Genomic DNA, 22,257 nt, shown 5'->3' on the forward strand with positions numbered 1-22,257 from the left:
TCTTATATCTCTACATTGATCAAGTCATCACGAGGAGAATATAGGAGTGCAGCTTCTAATGGTTCCTGAAATGTATCCTGCACATAATCATATAAAAGTGAGTCCACAACATCAATTTGAAAACAGTACTCTTCATTACTTTGTGAAAATTTTAGTGCAATAAACACATCAAAGGAAATTTTCTCTTCTCCCACTCTCAGATGTAACTCTCCCTTTTGGACATCGATTAGTGTTTTTCCTGTTGCCAGGAAAGGTCTTTCCAAAATAAGTGGCATGTACAAGTCCTCATCTATATCAAGTACCAAAAAATCCACCAGAAAGATGAACTTGTTGACTTTTACCAGCACATCTTCTATTATTCCTCTGGGATATTTGATAGATCTGTCCTCCAATTGCAATGACATCTTGGTGGATTTCGGCTCTCCCAAGCTTAGTTTCCTGAAAACAGAATATGGCATTAAGTTTATGCTTGCTCCCAAATCACACAAAGCTTTATGAAATTGGACATCATTAATAACACAAGGAATAAAAAAACTCCCTGGATCTTTTTGCTTCGGTGGAATCTTGTTCTGAACTAGCGCAGAGCAATTTTCTGTTAGACTGATCATTGCATGCTCCTCCAATTTTCTCTTGTTGGAGAGAATTTCCTTCAAGAATTTCGCGTAACTGGGCATTTGCATCAATACATTAGCGAAGGAAATGTTTATATTCAGTTTCTTGAATACTTCTAGGAATTTAGCAAACTGAGAATCTAGCTTGGCCTTCTTGAGAGTCGCAGGAAAAGGTGGTGGAATAACAATATTTGACTGTGATGTGGGTGGTTGTGTAGAATCAGAAGACTTACCTGCAGTTTTCCTTGGTGTAGCTGGTTCTGATTCTTTCTCGCCTCGTTTCTCACCCTTAATTATCTTCCCACTTTTCAATTCAACTGATTTTACCTGCTCTTTTGGATTCTTTTCCGTGTCACTTGGAAAAGTGCCCAGCTCTCTGCTGGACATCGCTTTAGCTAACTGCCCTATTTGATTTTCCAAGTTCATAATCGATGCATCCTGATTCTGCATTCGGGTCTCAGTGGATGATATGAACTTCTGCATCATCTATTCCATGCTTGAATTCTCCTCCTGATGCTGTTTTCCATAATTCTTATTCCCATATGGCCTATTGTTCTGTCCTCTCCACGAAAAGTTCGGATGTTGTTTCCACCCTGGATTGTATGTATTTGAGAATGGATCATTCCTAGGGCGGTTTTGATTCCCTACATGGTTCACCATTCCTCCCTCTGGCTGATATGATGGATTGCCTGTCTAACAATCTTTTGTGAAGTGTTCAGCACCACATTTCTCACACCACACTTCTTGAATACGCATCGCAGACTGCCCTAGAGTTAGCTCTTCAATCATGACTTCAAGCTGAGCTGCTACTGAGGTGAATGCATCAACTTGATGTATTCCCGCGGGTCTCCTGGCTGCATTCCTGTCAGGTTGAGGGTGATAGCTACTGGATTCCATCTCCTCAATTAACTCATATCCATCTTCCAGTGATTTTCGTAACAAATTACCACCTGCAGCTGCATCAAACATGGTGCGATTTGAGTAAGGAAAACCATAATAAAAAGTTTGTACCACAAGACCGTCTGGTAGTTGGTGATGTGGGCATCTCCTCAATAAATCTTTGTAGCACTCCCATGCTTCATACAGTGTTTCCTGTTCTCCTTGAGCAAAGGTTGTGATGTCAGCTCTTAAGCTCATCGATTTGGACGGTGGGAAGTATTTGGTAAGAAAAGCCTTTGCGAGATCATCCCAAGGGGTGATGGAACCTGCAGGTAAATTTGTTAGCCATGCTTTAGCCTTATCTCGTAACAAAAAAGAGAATAAACGCAAACGAATAACGTCATCAGAAACTCCCTGCATCTTGAAAGTGTCACAGATTGTCATCCCACAAAACTGGACTGTGTTTTGCACCATTTGAATGATAGCAGGCTTTATTTCAAACTGATTTGCTGCTATGGTTGGCCTGATGATGCTTGGTCTGGCGTTTTTGATAGATGACATAACATTGTCCAACATTGACCTGTTGATAGGTGGTGCATTATTCTCACCTTCTCCATCTTCACGTAGTCGTTCTTGTTCTGCCATTGCTTCTTTTTGTTGCCTTCTTCTTCTGCGAAAAGTTCTTTCAATTTCTAGATCAAAAGGCAAGAGTTCTGCTGCAGGTTAATGTTGCATGCACTACAAGAGAATCCTGCAGTTCACAGATGAAACTAGTGATTAAAATTGAAGTAGAGAAAATTAAATAAGATAAATTAAAGTAATCAATAGTCCCCGGCAGCAGCGCCAAAAACATGATCGAGCAAATACTAACACTTAAATTCAATATAATTATCTCTCTTTTATACTCAAAATTATCGCAAGTGCACGACTCAAGTGATAGAAAAGTGTACTGAGTACGAGTATCGTCCTCAGGGACTACGTCACAATAATTTAATTATTTAATTTCTCTACCCAAAGTAACGAAAATTTGATCATTGATTATTTTAATTATAAATTAAATAATTCAACTTAAAATCCTAAAATGAAAATAAAATAAATCGCAATAATACTTAGCACAGGAAAATATAATCTGAAGAAATTTTGTTGGAATCTCGGTTCACCTTTTCCCTAATTGAATTTGGACGATTGAAACTTAATTTACACTCATACATTTGACAAGAATTCCTAAAATATCGACACTCTCTCTCGAGTTGATGCCAATCTAATTCAAGTTAATGAAACAATCAAATCTCTTTGATTATTGATCATTAGTGATAGCTTTGTGTTCATTGAATTCCTACAACTTTCAACCTGGTGGTCTATGGTTATCAACATGTACTAAATATCATATCTCTATGCATATTGTAAGTCCATGGATTTTATCATTTGTCCTAATCATGAATCTATCTCTCGACAGCAATTCAAAACCTACGAATCTATGCTAAAGTTAGCTACTCCTCAACATAGAATAATAAACCATGATAAAATCAAATACTTGTATAAAACTAAATCAATTCATCCAACGATTCAATCACAAAAACATGTTTCGGGGTTAGTATCCCCTAAATTCCAACAAAATAAAGTTTAGCTACTACAACTCATAATAAAATTCAATCTAACAAAGTTTTCAACATAAAATTTCAGAAATCGTGAAGAAGAAGAACTCCCAACGAGAAGAAGAAACTTCGATCTTCAGAGCCGCCTCCGCCTCGATTTGCTGTTTTTTTCCAACCCTCAAATCATCTGAAAAGATTCTATTTATAGCGCCCCTTAGAGTCCTTTCCTTTTAAAACACCCGAAATAATATCTTTTACAATTACGCGCGGGCTCTCGGTTTGCACAATTTTACCGACCGCGCGCTGGAAATTTCTTCAACTCACTACCCGTTTTTATTCAGCACGCGCTCGGTTTGCACAATTTCACCGAACGAGAGCTCAAAATTCTTCAAATCACTTCCTGACCAAAATATGCCAGCGCTCGGTCTGCAGAGAAGCCCGAAAATAAACTTTTTCTTGTTTTCCTTCCAATTTAACAAAAAATCAATAGGAGTAAACAAAACATACAAAATTACACTAAATGAAAATTTTTTTATAAAAACACTAACAAGACAACATGGAACTAATGCAAAACATCAAAAAAACGAACAATAAAACATGGAAAAACGACTCTTATCAGTACAAATCTTTCTAGTTCTTTGATAGCGCGGACGCGCTTAGGGAAGTGTGCGAGCGTGCTTATAGGGCTGTTTTGAGTACTTGAAAAAGACCCAAAATCAAACGCAAGACATGGAATAGAAGTAAAATGCACTGGGAATAAATGAAAGAACTACCAAAAATTAAAATAAAACTGAGCAAAATGAGTCAAAAATTTTGGGTTGCCTCTCAAATAGCGCTTGGTTTAGAGTCATCGGCCCGACTTTCACCAGATTTAGGCAGGGTCTTGGAGCATAGTGCTCTCAGCTTCTCGCACTTCATTTCCAAAGTAGTGTTTGACCCTTTGTCCGTTCACATTAAATGTCCTTCCGTCTGTACATCGCATCTCAATAGCACCATGTGGATACACAGTCTCCACGATAAATGATCCGGACCATCGCAACTTCAGTTTACCTGGAAACAATTTCAAACATGAGTTAAATAACAACACTCGCTGCCCCGATTCAAATTCCATACAATGTGTTTATCATGTCATTTCTTTGTTTGTTCTTTGTAGTTATTTGCATTCTCATATAATTCATTCCAAAATTCATCCAACTCAGTCATTTGCAATTTCCGCAACACCCAAGATGCTTCGAGATCCATGTTTAGCTTCTTCACAGCCCAATACGCTTTATGCTCCAAATCCAATGGCAAGTGACATGCTTTTACAAAAACCAACCGATAGGCAGACATTACAATGAGTGTCTTGAAAGCAGTGCGATATGCCCAAAGAGCATCATCCAACTTAATGGCCCAATCATTCCGATTCGTCTGAACTGTCTTCTCCAAGATTTGATTAATTTCTCTGTTTGATATCTCTGTTTGAACATTGGTTTGCGGATGATATGCACATGCAACCTTATTCCTGACACCATACTTTGTGAGCAAGGTATTAAATATCTTATTGCAGAAGTGCGTACCTTCGTCACTGATTATTTCTCGTGGTGTGCCGAACCTAGTGAAATGTTCTCTTGCATAAACTTAACTACAACACGAGCATCATTAGTAGAGGTGACAATTGCTTCCACTCATTTCGAAACATAATCCACGACTAGTAAAATATAAGTGTAACCATAAGAAGGGGGAAATGGACCCATAAAATCAATACCCCACACATCAAACAATTCAACTTCTAAAATATTTGTGAGGGGTAGTTCATGCTTTCTAGATATATTCCCAGTTCTTTGACACTTATCACAAGATTTTACTAAGGTATAACTATCTCTAAACAAAGTAGGCCAATAAAAACCAGATAGTAGTACCTTAGTTGCAGTCCATGTTGCTCCGAAGTGGCCTCCATAAGGTGCTGAATGTCATTGTTCTAGAATTTCCTGTTCTTCTTGACCCGCCACACATCTCCTAATCACTTGATCAGCACAACGCTTGAAAACATAGGTATCATCCCTCAAGTAGAACTTAATTTCATTGAAAAATTTCTTCTTCTGATGACGGTTCAATCCTGGAGGCATAGCACTACACGACGAAAAAATAGCAATATCAGCAAACCATGGAAGGGTTAACTTACCTGAAAGATTTGTTCATCTAGAAACATTTCGTTTATAATTTCCTCCTCCTTAACTTCTTCTAACTTCATCCGCGACAAGTGGTCTGCGACTTGATTTTTTCTCCCCTTTTTGTCCTTGATTTCAAAATCAAATTCCTAAAGAAGTAAAATCCACTTTATCAAGCGTGTCTTAGCATCCTTCTTGGCAAAAAACTAGCGAATCGCTGCATGGTCAGTATAAACAACTACTTTAGTGCCAATTAAATAAGGAAAAAATTTATCAAAAGCAAAAACTACTGCTAGCATCTACTTTTTCGTGGTGGAGTATTTTTGCTGTGCAGCATCCATAATGCGACTTGCATAATAAATGGCTCAAAACATCTTATCTCGACGCTAGCCCAAAACAGCCCCCACTGCATAGTCACTAGCATCACACATAAACTCGAATGGTTCCTTCCAATTCGGAACGATCATAATAGGTGCTGTGATTAAAGCCGTCTTGATCCTTTCAAAGGCCTGCAAACTATCATCATCAAAAATGAAAGTAGAATTTTTTTCATGCAGATTACATAGGGGTTTAGTGATTTTGTAAAAATCTTTGATGAATCAACAATACCGCATGGCCTAAGAAACTATGGATTCCCTTGATATTATTTGGAGGTGGAAGCTTCTCAATAGCAGCCACTTTGGATCGATTGACCTCTAATCCCTGTGATGAAACTTTATGTCCAAGGACAATGCCCTCTTGAACCATAAAGTGACATTTCTCCCAATTAAGAACTAAGTTCTTTTCTTGGCATCTCTGTAAAACAAGGTAAAGATTATGCAAACAATGATCAAAAGAGGAACCAAAGACTGAAAAATCATCCATGAATACTTCCATAATGTCCTCCACCATATCTGCAAAAATCGCCATCATACACCGCTGAAAAGTTTCCGGTGCATTACAGAGACAAAAAGGCATCCCTTTGAAAGCAAACGTGGCATAAGGACACGTAAAAGTGGTTTTCTCCTGATCCTCCGGTGCTATTGCAATTTGATTATAACCTGAATAACCATCTAAAAAACAGTAATGGCAATAAACAAAAGTCTATCAAGCCTTTGATCAATGAAAGGAAGTGGAAAGTGATCTTTACGAGTAGCTTTGTTCAACTTCCTATAATCTATACAAACTCACCTCAGTTACTGTATGTGTGGAGATTAACTCATTATTTTCATTTTTGACCACAGTAATCCCACCCTTCTTAGGCACCAATTGAACAGGAGATACACAACTACTGTCAGAAATAGCATATATCACACCCGCATTCAACAATTTCAAAACCTCTTTTTTAACTACTTCTTTCATGGCAGGATTCAACCTCCTCTGATGATCGACAGAAGGAGTATAAGATTCTTCCATCAAAATTTTATGCATGCAGATAGTTGGACTAATACCCTTAATATCATAAATTGACCATCCTAGAGCAGTTTTAAAATTTCTTAAAACTCTCAACAACTTATATTTTTTGACCTCAGACAGATGAGAATAAATAATAACAGGAAAATTTGAATTCTTGCCAAGGAACGCACAACATAAATGTGCAGGTAACTCTTTAAGATCATGAGTTTCAGCAGATGCCTTTGGTGCATTATTTTCCAATACTTCTAATTCCTTAGGACTCACCATTTTTTCATTCGGAGCTCCCTCGAGAAATGCTTCTTGTTCACGATGCTCCCAATCTTCTTCCTTATCAAATTCCTAATCCGCAACCAAAAATCTTTCTAATGGATCATTAATTTCTGCTTATGAAAAAGAATTATGAGAATCAATAACTTCAATGCTTTTACATGTACTTACCTCGCTCGGTCCCCTCATGGTATGATAGATGTTAAAGATCACAGCTTTACCACCAACTCTAAGTGTGAGCTCATCCTTATGGAAATTGATTAGCGCTCTTACAGTGGCCAAAAAGGGTCTCCCAAAAATCAATGAAGTTTCTTCATCCTCATCCATGTCCAATATCACAAAGTTTGCTGGAAATATGAACTTGTATTCCTTCACCAAAACATCTTCCACAATATCCTGTGGATATGTGATACTTCGGTCAGCCAGCTTTAATGTGATGGTAGTTGCCTTTACTTCCCCAAGCTCCAAAGTTCTGTAAACAGAAAAAGACATTAAATTTATACTTGCTCCTAAATCACATAAGACTCTATTTACTTTAGCACCACTAATAAAACAAGGAATAGTGAAACTCCCTGGATCCTTAAGCTTTTGTGGCAAATGTTTCTGTAGGATAGCGCTGCACTCTTCTGTCAGGTTCACCACCTCATTGTCCTACAATCTCCTCTTCCTGGACATCACATCTTTGATGAACTTGCCATAGTTAGGCATCTATTCCAAAGCATCTGCAAAAGGAATACTGACGTGTATCTTCTTAAAGTTGTCTAGGAATTTGGAAAACTGCTCATCAAGAGCTTTCTTCTTGAAGCTATGTGGGTAGGGAAGTTGTGGCTTGTACATCGGTTTTGAGTCAGATTCTTGCTTTTTCTCTTCATCAATTTTCTCCTCAACCACTTGTTCTTCAGTTTCCTTGACTTTTTCTTATTCATCTCTTCTTTCTTCAGCCCCTAATTTCTTTCCAATTCTTAATTCCACTACTTTTCATTGATCTTTTGGGTTCACCTTAGTATTGCTGGAAAACTGTCCTCGATTCTGATCCTTCAAAGCATTATCCAGTTGCCCAATTTGTGTTTCCATGGATTTCATCATAGCGCCCAAACTACACATATGCGTCTCCATGTTGTCAAGTTGAGTCTCAGTTCTCGACATCCTCTTGCTAGATTCATTGACAAATGTATATACCATATCCTCCAATGTCGCTTTACCTTCACCCTTGTTTGTATTGAATCCCGGAGGGGAATTTTACACATTTTTGTTGTTGGCAAAGGAAAAATTTTCATGGTTACATAATCCAGGATGAAAGTATTAGAGGGAGGATTACCTCGATAATTTCCATAGCCTCTGGGATTTATATACTGATCTTCCTCAGGTGGATGAGATTCCTTGATGGCAATTGACATACCTGCAGGTTCTGCTACATTCACCTTATTCAACGCAGCAACTTGTGTAGTCAATGTAGATAACTATGTAGTTATTGAGGTGAGAGGATCCACTGCAAACACTGCTCTCTTGACTCTCATGCGTTCAGATGGCCATTGGAAACTATTGATGGTCATTTGTTCCAACATGTCGTAGGCTTGAATGGGGTCCTTTGAGAATATTGTTCCTCCATCAGCAGAATCCACCTACATTCGAGTAGGCGTGTTCAGACCATTGTAAAACCACTCTATCTGCTCCCAATCTGCAAAATTGTGGTTAGGAAAACATCTAAGTAAATCCCTATACCTTTCCCAGGCTTCGTGAAGTTGCTCAGAATCCATCTGCCTGAAGGTGCTGATCTCAATCTTCAATTGGTTAGATTTGGCAGGTGGAAAGTATTTTGCAAGAAACTTGACCGCCATTCCCTTCCATGTAGTAATGATTCCCAACTGCAATGATTGTAGCCAACTTCTAGCCTGGTCTCAGAGAGAAAAAGGAAACAAACGTAAAAGTATAATATCCTCAGAAACATCATTCATCTTTACCATATTAGTTATTTCCAAGAAAGTCCGTAGGTGTAGATGAGGATCAGCTGTGGTGCTCCCATTGAATTGGTTCTGCTGAACCAAGTTGATCAATGCCGGCTTCAGTTCAAATTTATTGGCATTTATAGTCCCTCGAGAGATTCCAGAATAGTGAGCTTGGATCGTCGGCCTGAAATGATCTCTGATAGGCACCAAGGGAGGTTGTTGTGCGTTCTCTTCGGCCATTCTATTTAGTTTTTCTTCTCATCTCAGTCGTCTCAGTGCTCTTTCAGTGCTTTCGATCTCCGGATCAAACAGTAGAGAATTCGCGCTTTGGGATCTCCGCATACACTGCGAGTAAGAATAATTCAAATCAATTAGAAACTAAAAATAAAATAAATAAAAGCTCTAAATTAAAATCTAGACTAATTGGTAACAAGACTAAAAATAAATTCAAAAATTACTTAACAACGGTTCCAAAAACTTGTTGAGTATTTTTTTTCCCGCAAGTGCACGATGTCAAGTTTTATTAAAATGTGAGTAAAGTATCGTTTCCATGAGGAGTAGTATTGACAATTATTAGTATTTTTAATTTAAATAGTCCAAATTTTATTCAGAAATTTAAGTAAGAATTTTGTTTTTCACATTTAATTAAATAAATAAACTGTTGCAAATTTAGTCAAACACGCGCACAAATTAAGAGATTACATCAATGAGAAGAATGGCCTAGAAGTTATGATTTCACCTGGGTTCAACAAAATCTACTCCTAATTAACTCATTTTCATGAATTCCATTCAATTAATAGCCAAGAACACTTAAGTGTATTATTCCCCTCTCCCGAGCAACGAATAATGTGTATCAACTATAGTTCAATTTCAATATCCCTATTAATAATTTAATTGTAGTGATATGTATAAACCAATGTTCTTTCCTAAAACTCCATTAACACTATATACTCTCCCATGCCTTCAGATGGCCGTTGGAAACTGTTGATGGTCATTTGTTCCACCATGTCATAGACATGAATGGGGTGGGTCCTTTGAGAATATTGTTCCTCAAGCATCAGAATCCACCAACATTCGAGTAGGCGTGTTCAGAACATTGTAAAACCACTCTATCTGCTCCCAATATGCAAAATTGTGGTTTGGACAACGTCTATGTAAATATTTATACCTTTTCCAGGCTTTGTAAAGTTGTTCAGAGTCCATCTGCCTGATGGTACTGATCTCGATATTCAGCTGGGTGGATTTGGCAGGTGGAAAATATTTTGCAAGAAATTTCACTGCCATTTCCTCACATTTAGTAATGCTTTCCAATGGCAGTGATTGTAGCCAAATTCTAGCCTGATATTTGAGAGAAAAAGGAAACAAGCGTAAACGTATAATATCCTGAGAAACACCGTTCATCTTTACCGTATCAGTTATCTCCAAAAAAGTCCGTAGGTGTAGATGAGGATCAGCTGTGACGCTCCCATTGAAGTGGTTATGCTGAACCATGTTAATCAACGCTAGATTCAATTAAAAATATTTGGCATTTATAGTTCCTCGAGCGATTACAGAATAGTGGTCCTGGATCGTCGGTCTGAAATGATCTCTGATTGGCACCAAGGGAGCCTGATTTGAATTCTCTTCAGCCATGTTCTGTAGTTATTCTCTCCTTGCTCTTCTCAAAGAACGAGTAATTCGTTCGATCTCTGGATCAAAAAGTAGAGATCGCATAAACTGCAATGAAGAACGAAAAGAAATCAATTAGCAACTTAAATTAAAATAAAGAAAAGCTCTAAATTAAAACTTAGAATAATTGGTAACAATACTAAACAAATCAATAAATTACTCCCTGACAATGGCGCCAAAAACTTGTTGCGTATTTTTTTTCCCGCAAGTGCAAGGTGTCAAGTTTTAATAAAATATGAATAAAGTATTGTTTCCACGAGGAGTAGTATTGACAATTATTAGTACTTGTAATTAAAATAGTCCAAATTTTATTCAGAAAATTAAGTAAGAATTTTTGTTTTTCATATTTAATTAAATAAATAAAATGTTGCAAATTTAGTCAAACATGCGCACAAATTCAGAGATTATATCAATGAGAAGAATGGCCTAGAGGTTATGATTTCACCTGGGTTTAACAACATCTACTCCTAATTAACTCATTTTCATGAATTACATTCAATTAATAGTCAAGAACACTTAAGTGTATTATTCCCCTCTCACGAGCAACGAATAATGTGTATCAACTATAGTTCAATTCCAATATCTCTATTAAGAATTTAATTGTAGTGATTTGTATAAACCAATGTTCTTCCTAAAACCCCATTAACACTATATATTCTTCCGAGCTATATAAATAATTAACGGTGTTATTTCTATCGGTACTATTCAAAATCCCCTATCTCGAGTGCCGGATTCCAAATAAATTTAACAGATCAATTTATGGCCAGTAAATTGAAAAGACAATCAAAGCTAGAAAAATAATTAATTTAGGATAATTCAATCGAATAAAATTAAAAAGTTGTAGAGTGTATCAACCTGCTACATCAACCTCTAGTCTATGGAAAATTAGTTCATGCTCGAATTTAAATAAAAAAAAACATGTTTCCAATTCTCAAAATCAAATCAATAAAATAAAAATTTCAGAGAAAGATGACAAATCCATAGTCGGTCTCCCGTGTCCGGTTGAACGATCTTCTTCTTTGTTATTCAATTTATCTTCACAGATTTTTGATCTGGAAAGTCATGATCAATCTCTCCAAATTTGCTCTGATGTGTGGTGGCTGCTCTCCCTTGATTCTGTCCAAAAAATTCCCTTTTATACCGCCTAAGAACCATCCAAGATCAACCCCCAAAGTTTCCATATCAGATAACACTCTCGGATTTTGCATCTTCGCGATGCGCGGGCGCGCCATTGAACTGTGTGGGCCGCCTAGTTCACACACTTCTATCTTTAAATTCTTCTCGGATCGCGCGGGCGCTCACTACAAAGTGCGCGGGTGCACATAACCTGCGGCTTCAAACACTGATTTTTCTTCAATCTGCGCGGGCGCGCATTGGCTTCAGCCTTATCTCTCTCTTTTCCTTCAATGCTTGAAACATCTTTGCTTGTTCGTGCTTTTTCTTGGTCCTTTCGACTTCAATCAACACCTACTCATTAATTTTTTGTAATCCGTGCAATCACACAAACAACAACAATTCACGCATAATTTCGCTCGAAACAAAGCAATTAAGTATAAATATCAATGAAAATTAAGTGCACAAAATGCACTTATCAAATTGGTTATTTGTGAAAATTTGTAATTGGGATTAACTTATGTATATTTCGGATGAAAAGTTCTAGCTGTTTGCTTAGAATATTCTAGCAAGTTATAGTGGTTTCCAGGGATGATGTGCATTATCATGGGGATCATGAATCATACTAAGTACTGTGAAAGGCGTGGATTAAAGACTAGATGAAGAGGAAGCACGACCCTATGATGGCATTACTTTGGAAGTCTTTCGAGCTTCAGAGGATTTCTGGGAGTTTTCCTTGATTCAGATGGTTATTTAGGGGGAGGCTACCCCAGTCTGGTATTTTACAACAGTCATAGAGAAGGTATATTGATATTGGAAGGATCTCATGAAAATTTAGAGATTTGATATCCAAGGTAATTTTTTATCATCTGATTTCTTCAAAAATACATAACGAGAAATTCTATTGTCAGAATAGTCTTGGAAGAATTTGTCCTCGACAAGTAATCATTCTTAGCAGATAAAGCTTTGGTCTTTGAATTTGGATTTTGAGATTTAAATCCAAAAACATGATTGAATTTTCAGATGCTTGCAGACTCGAGATTTGAGTTGTGTTTTTGTAAAATTATGAAAGTTTTTCCTAAACCAATGACGGAATTTGGTCCGGATAGGAATGCTGCTTAGATTTGTCAGGGACTCATGTATGAGTGAGTTATGTCAGGGTGCTGATGACTGACGGCTTTTGAGACGATATAGTAAGTACGACCTTATGCTGGTTCTCTGGAAGGATTATTCTGTTCTAGTTTGGAATTATTGAAAGACTTACCTCAGTTTCGATATATGCACAGTCATAGCAATGGGTATAACTACCATGAGACTGTTTAGATTTTATTTGAGTCTTCTAAAGATTATTCTTTTTTCTGGGTTAGTGCCAAGGGATGTGATGCGTTATCGTTTCACTTTGTCAGAGATATATATTTTAGTTTTCGTGGAAGGAATAGTCTTGGAAAGAATTTTTTTGACAAGTGTACATTCTGGACGGATAGTTTTACAACATGGTACTGGGTGCGAACCAGGAGGACTGACCAGTATTGTCTAATTCTCTTAGAGATACAACTAGTGATCAAGGATATGATCATCATGATAAATTGAGATTCTAAGTGATGGATTTACTTAGTAAATTTCCCTATAAGAATTGGAATATGATTTTGGATTGTCAAGTATTGACAATTTTTCATCAAGACATCGAGATGTCTTATACTAGAATATGTGAACTATGAGCATGTCTAAACATGGTGGAGTATGTTTCAAATGTTACTATGGAAGTATTTGGTACTTAGTACGGTTATGGAAAATTTAGTTTAGAGATCATTACAAAAATTACGTTAAGTATAACCTATTGTCAATGATATTGAATTTTTATTGTTGGTGGACAGAACTGTGTTGCGATAAGGATTTCCTGACTATGATCATTCTGCACCAAGGATTTTTGGGAGCTATTAGATTATAGATCTAGTTAGTGATTGACAAATGCCATGAGCCAGATCGGTTACCACAAGGATTCTGCATTATAAGTATTCACTTGGATAATGACGGGTGAGCACTTAGGTGTTCATGCTTGATTGGAATAACACAATTATGATTAGTTTATACTGGTGCAAGTTTAGTGCCTAGTGAGTACTCGTGACTATCGTCTGATTCAGTTAGAGATAGGCATGGTAGATTCAAAGATGGATATTAGACATTGCAGAACATGTATATGTTCCAAGACAATGAATAAGATGTGATAAGTTGTCAGGATGGTTTATTAAGATAAATACATCTACCTAGATAGATTTGTGTTATAAAATGTTTAAGATCTAGTATCACGGTTAGAGATATCTCTATTTGTGAGATATGATGATACAAATTCCAGTTCAATCTTTAGGGATTTGACTCGGAATCTGCACATTAGATTAAAAGAAATCCAGTGATGTTGACCACTGTTTGGATCAGTGGAATGTCACTACGAGGAAATTATCAAGTTTCTTGTGCTTGTTGTGAATAGTGATGATCTAGAATCAGTGATATCGATTGAGATATCTGATGAACATATGATGGACGATGAAATCTAGCAGGACTACATCAAGTGTTCAGACATAGGGAAAGAAAGTAGCCGAGAACTATATTTATATTTGGTATGGCAAGAATTGTGGACAACGACGTCGAAACAATAATACTAATCAGAGAAAAGCATGCGGAAACATAACCCATAATTTTCATATCATCTTAGTACAAAAGTTTCAAGCTTATTTATCAGTAGTGATACAACCATATCGAAACAACTAGAAAGTAAATATTATACAGCTATATCGAATCCTGCTGTATAAAATATCCCTTGTAGACTCCTGCTCCCTAGTCCTGCCTCGAACTACCAGCTCTGTCCATCCTGCGACCTGCCCCGTGGAATGGGGTGTCCAAGATAATAACTAGGACATGAGTGTTAACGCCCAGTACATAAACATGAGTAAACATATGTATATAATGCATGGAACATGATGACTTGTAAAGGGTCATCTGAAAAGTCATGCTCAGTACCGGTGCCACATGAGTGCTTCCACCGCACGGATCAACCTCTGGGTGCAACCACACTCGTCTAGTACACCAGAGTAGTCAGACATACATGTCCCCGCCGTCGCGGTACTCTCAGTGACAGAATATCGAGTATAGATCTGAGCGGCTCTATAATCAAGTATATCAAGGTATAGGCTCAACGTGTATGTGCACATGATATATGAATATAGAAAATGGTAAACATACATCATGCCACATAATAATGCCAAATAAATGTAACATATAAACATGTATACTCGCTGGAGATCTCAGTCAATGTGTACGTACCTCTAGGATAGTTCAAGTATAGTAGGATCCTAGGTTCCAAGCCTATATTCAAAAGTTCACCGTATCACTACACATGTTCTATAAGCCTTAACTAAGCTAATAAGTACTCCCAAAACATAAATAGATTCCCGGACCATACCTTTGTCCGTAGTAAGCCCTTTGGAGCCGCTAGTCCCGAATGATTATAACCACACCCTGGTTATTCCAGAACTTTTATTATAACCGATAGGGCCCTCAAGTGTATAACTCACACTATATAACTGAATAAGGAAACTCGGGAATTCGTATCAAATTATGACTCCGAAGAGCCCTATTTATAGGAAAATTTCCGGTCAAGTTTGGGCCCTCCGAACTCGAGTTCGGATCGTCCGATCCAGCTCAATGCCTGCATGCAGAACAAGTCAAGTTTGGACCGTCCGATCGCCACTTCTGGCCATCCGAAGTGTCCAATGCTTGACACTTGCCAAAATCCATGGCTGAGAATTCCTGCCTGATTGGCAAGAGGAAGTTCGGGCCGTTCGATCCTGAACCCTGGAATTGGTTAATTACCAATCCTTAATCAAGTTTAACATATTATTATCTTAAAATGGAATCTGGGTTACTACATTATCCCCACTTTTAGACATTTCGTCCGCAAAATAAAATCTAAAGACAAATCAAGATAACAATATGAAACATCAACCATGATTTATTACGACAACTGTAATTACATTTTTACATGGAAATCAAAAGTACAAAGCAAACAACTCAGGATATTTCGCTCGCATACGGCTATCTGTTTCCCAAGTTGCTTCTTCGACGTCCCGGTGCTGACACTGTATCATCACAAGTGGTATAGTCTTATTCCGAAGAACTTTCTCCTTCCTGTCTAGGATACGGAGTGGTCGTTCTACATATGACAGATCTGGTTCTAGCCGAACTTCAGTAGGCTGGATAATATGTGACTCATCAGCTATATACTGTCGAAGTAATGACACATGAAAAACATCATGTATACTGGAAAGATATGGCGGTAATGCCAAACGATATGCAACATCTCCAATCTTCTCCAGTATTTGGAAAGGCTCAATGAAACGAGGTGACAACTTGCCTTTCACACCGAATCTCATCACCTTCCTGAAAGGTGACACTCGCAAGAACACATATTCACCAGGCTTGAACTAAAGTGGCCTGCGGTGAATATTAGCATAACTGGCTTGCCGATCTTGAGCAGGTTTGATCCTTTGCTTGATCAAATCTACCTTGTCTACAATGTGCTGCACCAATTCGGGACCCTCAACTTGTCGTTCTCCTATCTCATCCCAGAATAACAAAGTACGACATCGTCGACCATACAATGCCTCAAAAGGTGCCATATCAATACTACGATGATAACTGTTATTGTAGGCAAATTCGATCAAAGGTAACTTATCCTACCAAGATAAACCAAAGTCCATAACAGAAGAACGTAGCATATCCTCCAGTGTACGAATCTTCTGCTCTGACTGCCCATCAATCTTCGGATGATATGTAGTGCTCAAACTCAGAGTGGTACCAAATGCCTGTTGAAAACTACCCCAGAAACGTGAGGTAAATCGCGGGTCTCTATTACTAACTATGCTCACTGGAATCCCATGTAATCGCACTATCTCCTGGATGTATAAGCGTGCCATGCGATCATAAGAATACTCCCGGTTGTAAGGAATAAAGTGTGATGATTTTGTCAAACGGTCAACAACGACCCAGATAGCATCACAATGACATGAAGTCATAGGCAAGTGGGTGAAAAAATCCATAGTTACGTGCACTTCCATTCGGGAATCTCAAGATTCTGTAGTAATCCACCTGGTCGTCGGTGTTCAGCCTTGACCATTTGACAAACAAGACATCTAGAAACAAATTGATATACATTCCGCTTCATCCCTTTCAACCAAAATTTAGTTCGCAAGTCCTTATACATTTTCATACTTCCAGGATGAACTGACAATCGACTCCTGTAAGCTTGAGAAAGAATATCATTCCTGAGCTCCGCAACATCAGGTATAACCACTCGATTCGATAAGCACAATAAATCATCTGTCTAATAATGGAATCCAGATGTTTTAACCCCATTGGCTAGACGTGTCAAACGCTGAGTCTTAACATCAGATATCTGAGCTTCCCTGATCCAAGAATACAATGTCGGCTTAGATAAAATAGTATACAAACGAATTCTATTTCTTCCTTTCTCGTGCTTGAGTGTAAAACTCAGTGAAAAACACTCCTGAGCCATATGAGATATTTCACTAGTCTGAAGTGAAGAAAGTCTCACCTGCCGACTCAAGGCATCAGCAGTAAGATTAGCTGAACCTGAATGATATTTGATTTCACAATCATAATTCTTCAGGAGATTCATCCAGCGTCTCTGTCGGATATTCAAATCTGCCTGAGTGAATAAATATTTCAGACTCTTGTGATCCGTGAATATCTCAAATTTCCTGCCATAAAGATAATGCCTCCAAATCTTGAGTGCAAATACAATGGCGGCTAACTCGAGATAATGCACTGGATAATTATTCTCATGCATCTTCAACTGTCAAGAAGCATAGACAATAAAATGTCCATGATGTGTCAGAACACATCCTAACCCCTGACCAGAGGCATCAGTGTAGACAACATAACCTACCAATCCAGAAGGTAGAGCTAGCATAGGTGCCATAGTAATACGTCTACGCAGCTCGTGAAATGACTCCTCACAATCCTGAAAGAGTGGGTGCCCGGTGAGCCAACTTGTGGCTAAGGGCTTTTATGACTCTATGTATAAACAATATTTTGTTTAATATAATTTACACTTTTATAATGGCATTTACTTTATCTTTTATCATATTATTATGTTGTGACATACTATAAGATGTTTAGATGAAGACGTTGAATATACTATAGTGTATGTAAGATGTGGTAGCACATGGGGATGGCTATCATGAAACACATCTTATAGTCACTGTGTATTCTAAATAGTTCGTAGTCGATTGAGCCGTCCGTTAATAAGGATAAGGATCGCTCGAGATTGAGACTAGCATTTGCGATGCCGAGTATCACGTTTCATTGGTATGGAACATAGAGATGTTCAAAGCATGCAAATGGATATTCATATGATAAATGATCGAACTATCCTATCCGGACTTTCCAAGTGGTTATCACTTATCGAGTGGATAAAGTTCGCGGTTTTGGTTGTACACCATTAGTCCTTACTACTTGAAACATCATTGAGACTCTATATGATAGTACTGTACTTTGACTCATTTACCGACTCTATTGGGGTCATCAGGTGTCGGGATTGGGTACAGTTACGACACATATAGGAGTCGATGCTTTGTTGTCAAGGATTCACCACATACTTGCGAGTGTGGATATCCTATGCAATATGAGGAGATATTAGTGTGACGAATCTCTGGCCAGAGTACATGATGTATTTTAGGTTACTCGATGTTCCTAGTAACACATGCGATGTCACTATTTGATCTCCAAGATGTAATGCATAGTTATCGAATCTCGAACGACTCTCGATTTACCAATGGTGGGAATCATGGGGCGATGTTTCTAGACGCACTTACCATGATTCGATGGGCAAGTCGGAAATGGTTGTTCCGAGTCACAAGGAGTTGTGAGCCCACGGCTAGCTGTATCCCTGAACCATTGAGGGTTACACAAGTAATGGATTTTTAATCCCCGTTGAGATAATTAAATTTAAAGAGTTAAATTTAGTGAATAAAGAAGTGGGACTTCTTATTTAAGAGTAGAGGGAGTAAGAATTCCTAAAATGACATAGTGATGGACATTTTTGGAAATCACTGAATTCGAATTCAGAAAATTTATCTTGACTTTAAAAGATGCAGAAATGGTTTCTGTACACATTGGTGAAATTGGTTTATCAATCTGAGTCACGATGAATTTTATATTAATTTCTGAACATGCGGGCTTTGTTTGTCAGGCTTGAACTTATGACTAATGGGCCCTAAGCTGTTAGCAGCCCATATTATAAATAAGTTATTGAAGTGCAGAAATTACACACAATCACATGCATAATTTTTGAAAACCTAGAGCCTCCTCTCTTAGGGTTTTCGGCCGCCCCTCTCCCCTAATGTGTTCGAAAATTCAGTCTGCAAATTTCTGAATTTGCAGTCTGATTTAACAGATCAAATCTGTTATTTCTCTTCGTAGAAACTTCTGATAGACTTTCTAGTGCAGTCTATCAGAGGGATTAAACTTCTGTTCGTGGACCTGATTGAAGAAACGTTCGTTCATCAGTTCTCGGGATATACAACAAGATCAGTTTAATCTGTTGGTGTTCATAATCTCGTTTCGAGATTTTAAGGTAAAATTTACATTGTTTAAATTTTATGTTATCAATTTTAATCGTAGGAATTTGATACCCATAATATGGAATCGTTCCATATAAAATTTTAAAACTTCCGCTGCACCGGGTATCACTTTCTTTTTCGATCCGGAGAACGATCGTGTTCCAACAGTGGTATCAGAGCCAGGTTGTTCCCGAATTTTACGATTAAAATTTATTCGATTGTACCGGCCTCGATTTTTCAGAAAAATAAAACGAAAATTTTAAATTAAATTCCAGGGCAATCGGGCAGCGATTGGCTGCCCACCTCCACGTGGCCAGCCCTGTCCCACGTGGAGGCCGGGCTGCCCGGGATTGTCCCGGGCAGTCCGGAAATTTTAAAATTTAATTTTTTGATTTTTTTGAAATTTTTGAAATTTCAGTTTTTGGTCCGATTGAAAATTGTTTTTGATTGGTCCACGAGGCATCGGATCAAATTGTTTGAGTCCAAAATTTTAAAAATTGATTTTTGGATAAATTTGAATTTTTGGAAAATTTATAAATTTTATCCATTAAATTAGATTTTATAAAATTAATAATTTTGGTACAATTGATAATAAAATATGATTTTATGTATAAAATTGGATTTTATATGTAAAATATGATTTTATGGATAAACTAGATAAAATATGATTTTATATATAAAATAAGATTTTATGTATGAAATATGATTTTATCTATTTATATTTATTGCCTTTGGATGATATCCAATAAATTAATTTTTGAATTAAATATTATTGGATAAGGATGATCGATTGCCAAGACCAATATTATAGGTGTATGTTAGGTTCTTTACATTTGGTTTTAATTATTGTTGTTGGATTTATTAATGGGCCTGGTTTATGGCCCAATATGAATTGTCATATGTAATAAAAGTGGGCCTGGTTTATGGCCCGTTCCCACCCCTTAAATATGTATCCCCTGCTTGTCATCGAAATTTATTGTAAATTTTAGACTTAGTGGGAGATGAATATTTGAAGACAAAGATGGGCCCAGCAGACAATAAAGACCAAAGAAATGTAAATTGGAAGCTCAATGTAATAGGATTGCATTGCATACTTGCATATTACCTAGGATTGGACTTAGACTCGTGATTGGCAACCACCGGTCGATTAGTAATAAAATCGATCATCCTAAAATAATATATGATATTATTGTTGTATGCATGTTTAGACTAAATTGTATGAATCCCGCAAGCATACAAAATTTAAATGATGAGACAAATTTTCGAAATTAAAATCCCTCATTTCAAATATGATTTAAAATTGATATCAAGATAAACAAAAGGGCATTTAAATATTGTTTAAATGTTCCTACCTTCCATCAGCGATCAATGTATGAGATGCTACCCACGGATACGGTCCGGCTCATAATATTGGGGGGGGCCCGTTCGTCGGAAAGCTGTACATTGGATCGACACATGTTGTAAGTTGGATGGAACTCTCATGGGATTGACTCATATTATTGGGGATCCACATGGCGACCGTCCATCACAACTTAATATTGATGGGTCATCTTGACGTGTCACCATAAACGACGTCATATTATTGGGCCCTTATTGGACATGAGGTAAAATCATGGAGGTTGCTTTGGAAGAAATTGGGCTCTACCATTTGAAAATTATGGTTGGCTGATATTATTCGGGACTATAGTTTTTCAATTGGACTCCATGTTCCCACTAAAGAAAATGTTTCTCGTTTTCACTAGAGGGTAGTGAAATCGTTAAAATAGTGGGAGTGAGATTCATAAAATAAATTTCGCCATATTTTATGTCTTAGTATATTTATTAAACAAATCATCGATTATTGTCTGTTTCATCTCAGTATATCATTATGATGAATCTTCGTAATCCACATGTTTCAATTCTCGAACAAAACAAACTTTCTGGAGCAGCTATACGGAATGGTTCAATAAGTTAAGATTGTCCAGAGTTCGGAAAAGATTTTCTAAGTGTTAGAAAAGGCTTCTCCGAAAACAGCCCCGACTGATGTAACTGCCGAAAGGTTGGCCGAACTAGAAAAATGGTTGGACCATGATCTCAAGGCCAAATGTTACAGGCAAAATTGGACAAGTCTAAACAAGTTTGCCATCACTGCAAGAAACCCGGTCATTGAAAACGTAACTGCAAAGGGTATGTTTTACATTGAAATAAATGTTTTACTTAATACTACTTCTTGGGTATTGGATACCAGATGTAGATCTCACATTTGAAATGAGTTGCAAATGATGACAAGAAGTAATAAGCTTAGGAAAGGTGAGACCCAGCTAAGACTCGGAAATGTTTCTAGAGTTGAAGCCAAAGTTGTGGGAGACGTTTATTTAATTTTGCAGAACGATTTTAAGTTACTTTTGAGAGATGTTTTATTTGTTCCAGACTTGATTAAAAACATTATTTCTGTTTCTATGCTTGATAGAGATGGTTTTTTTTTCTTGCAATTTTGTGAATGGGATTTGCAATATTTACAAGAATGAATGTTTGATTGGAAATGGACAACTTTAAAATGATCTATATAACTTAAAATTAAAAGACGTTCCAATAAATTATGTTGATAAACCGGTAACAACGAACAAAAGGAAAACCGATAGTCAAAACCCGGCAAACCTTTGGCATGCTAGGCTAGGTCATATTTCCTCAAGGAGGATGAACAAGCTAGTGGGAGAGGGCATGTTTGATATGTCTGATATTAACTCTATACCTACTTGTGAGTCCTGCCTCAAAGGAAAAATAACTAAATCTCTTTTCAAAGGGAAGCCAGAGCGTAGTCAAAATCTATTGGATTTGATCCATACAGATGTTTGCGGACCGTTTAGTATTGGTACTAAATTTGGTCACACCTATTTCATTACCTTTACTGATGATTATTCTAGGTATGGGTATTTATATTTAATGAAATATAAGTCTGAATCATTTGAAAAGTTCAAAGAATTCAAGGCTGAAGTAGAAAACAAACAAGGTAGAAG

At 37.3% G+C, this 22,257-nt stretch overlaps 2 protein-coding genes and 1 non-coding gene across 3 annotated transcripts; 1 reads left to right on the plus strand and 2 right to left on the minus strand.

Moving 5' to 3' along the window:
- Positions 1-2: 2 nt before the first annotated feature.
- On the minus strand, positions 3-1,097 carry LOC140874072 (uncharacterized). Its single transcript, XM_073277348.1, has one exon. The coding sequence runs from the start codon at positions 1,095-1,097 to the stop codon at positions 3-5; it is 1,095 nt and encodes a 364-aa protein (XP_073133449.1).
- A 541-nt stretch (positions 1,098-1,638) lies between these two features.
- On the plus strand, positions 1,639-1,745 carry LOC140876801 (small nucleolar RNA R71). Its single transcript, XR_012149033.1, has one exon. It is a non-coding gene; the product is annotated as a small nucleolar RNA R71 (small nucleolar RNA).
- A 2,468-nt stretch (positions 1,746-4,213) lies between these two features.
- On the minus strand, positions 4,214-8,079 carry LOC140874073 (uncharacterized). Its single transcript, XM_073277349.1, has 9 exons — positions 7,897-8,079; positions 7,553-7,605; positions 7,069-7,369; positions 6,742-6,969; positions 6,468-6,594; positions 6,142-6,275; positions 5,845-6,030; positions 5,250-5,384; positions 4,214-4,600 (listed from the first exon to the last, which is right to left on the minus strand). The coding sequence occupies exons 1-9, from the start codon at positions 8,077-8,079 to the stop codon at positions 4,214-4,216; spliced, it is 1,734 nt and encodes a 577-aa protein (XP_073133450.1).
- Positions 8,080-22,257: the final 14,178 nt, after the last annotated feature.

This window comes from Henckelia pumila, chromosome 1, assembly GCF_033568475.1.
Source record: "Henckelia pumila isolate YLH828 chromosome 1, ASM3356847v2, whole genome shotgun sequence".
NCBI classification, from domain to species: Eukaryota; Viridiplantae; Streptophyta; class Magnoliopsida; order Lamiales; family Gesneriaceae; genus Henckelia; species Henckelia pumila.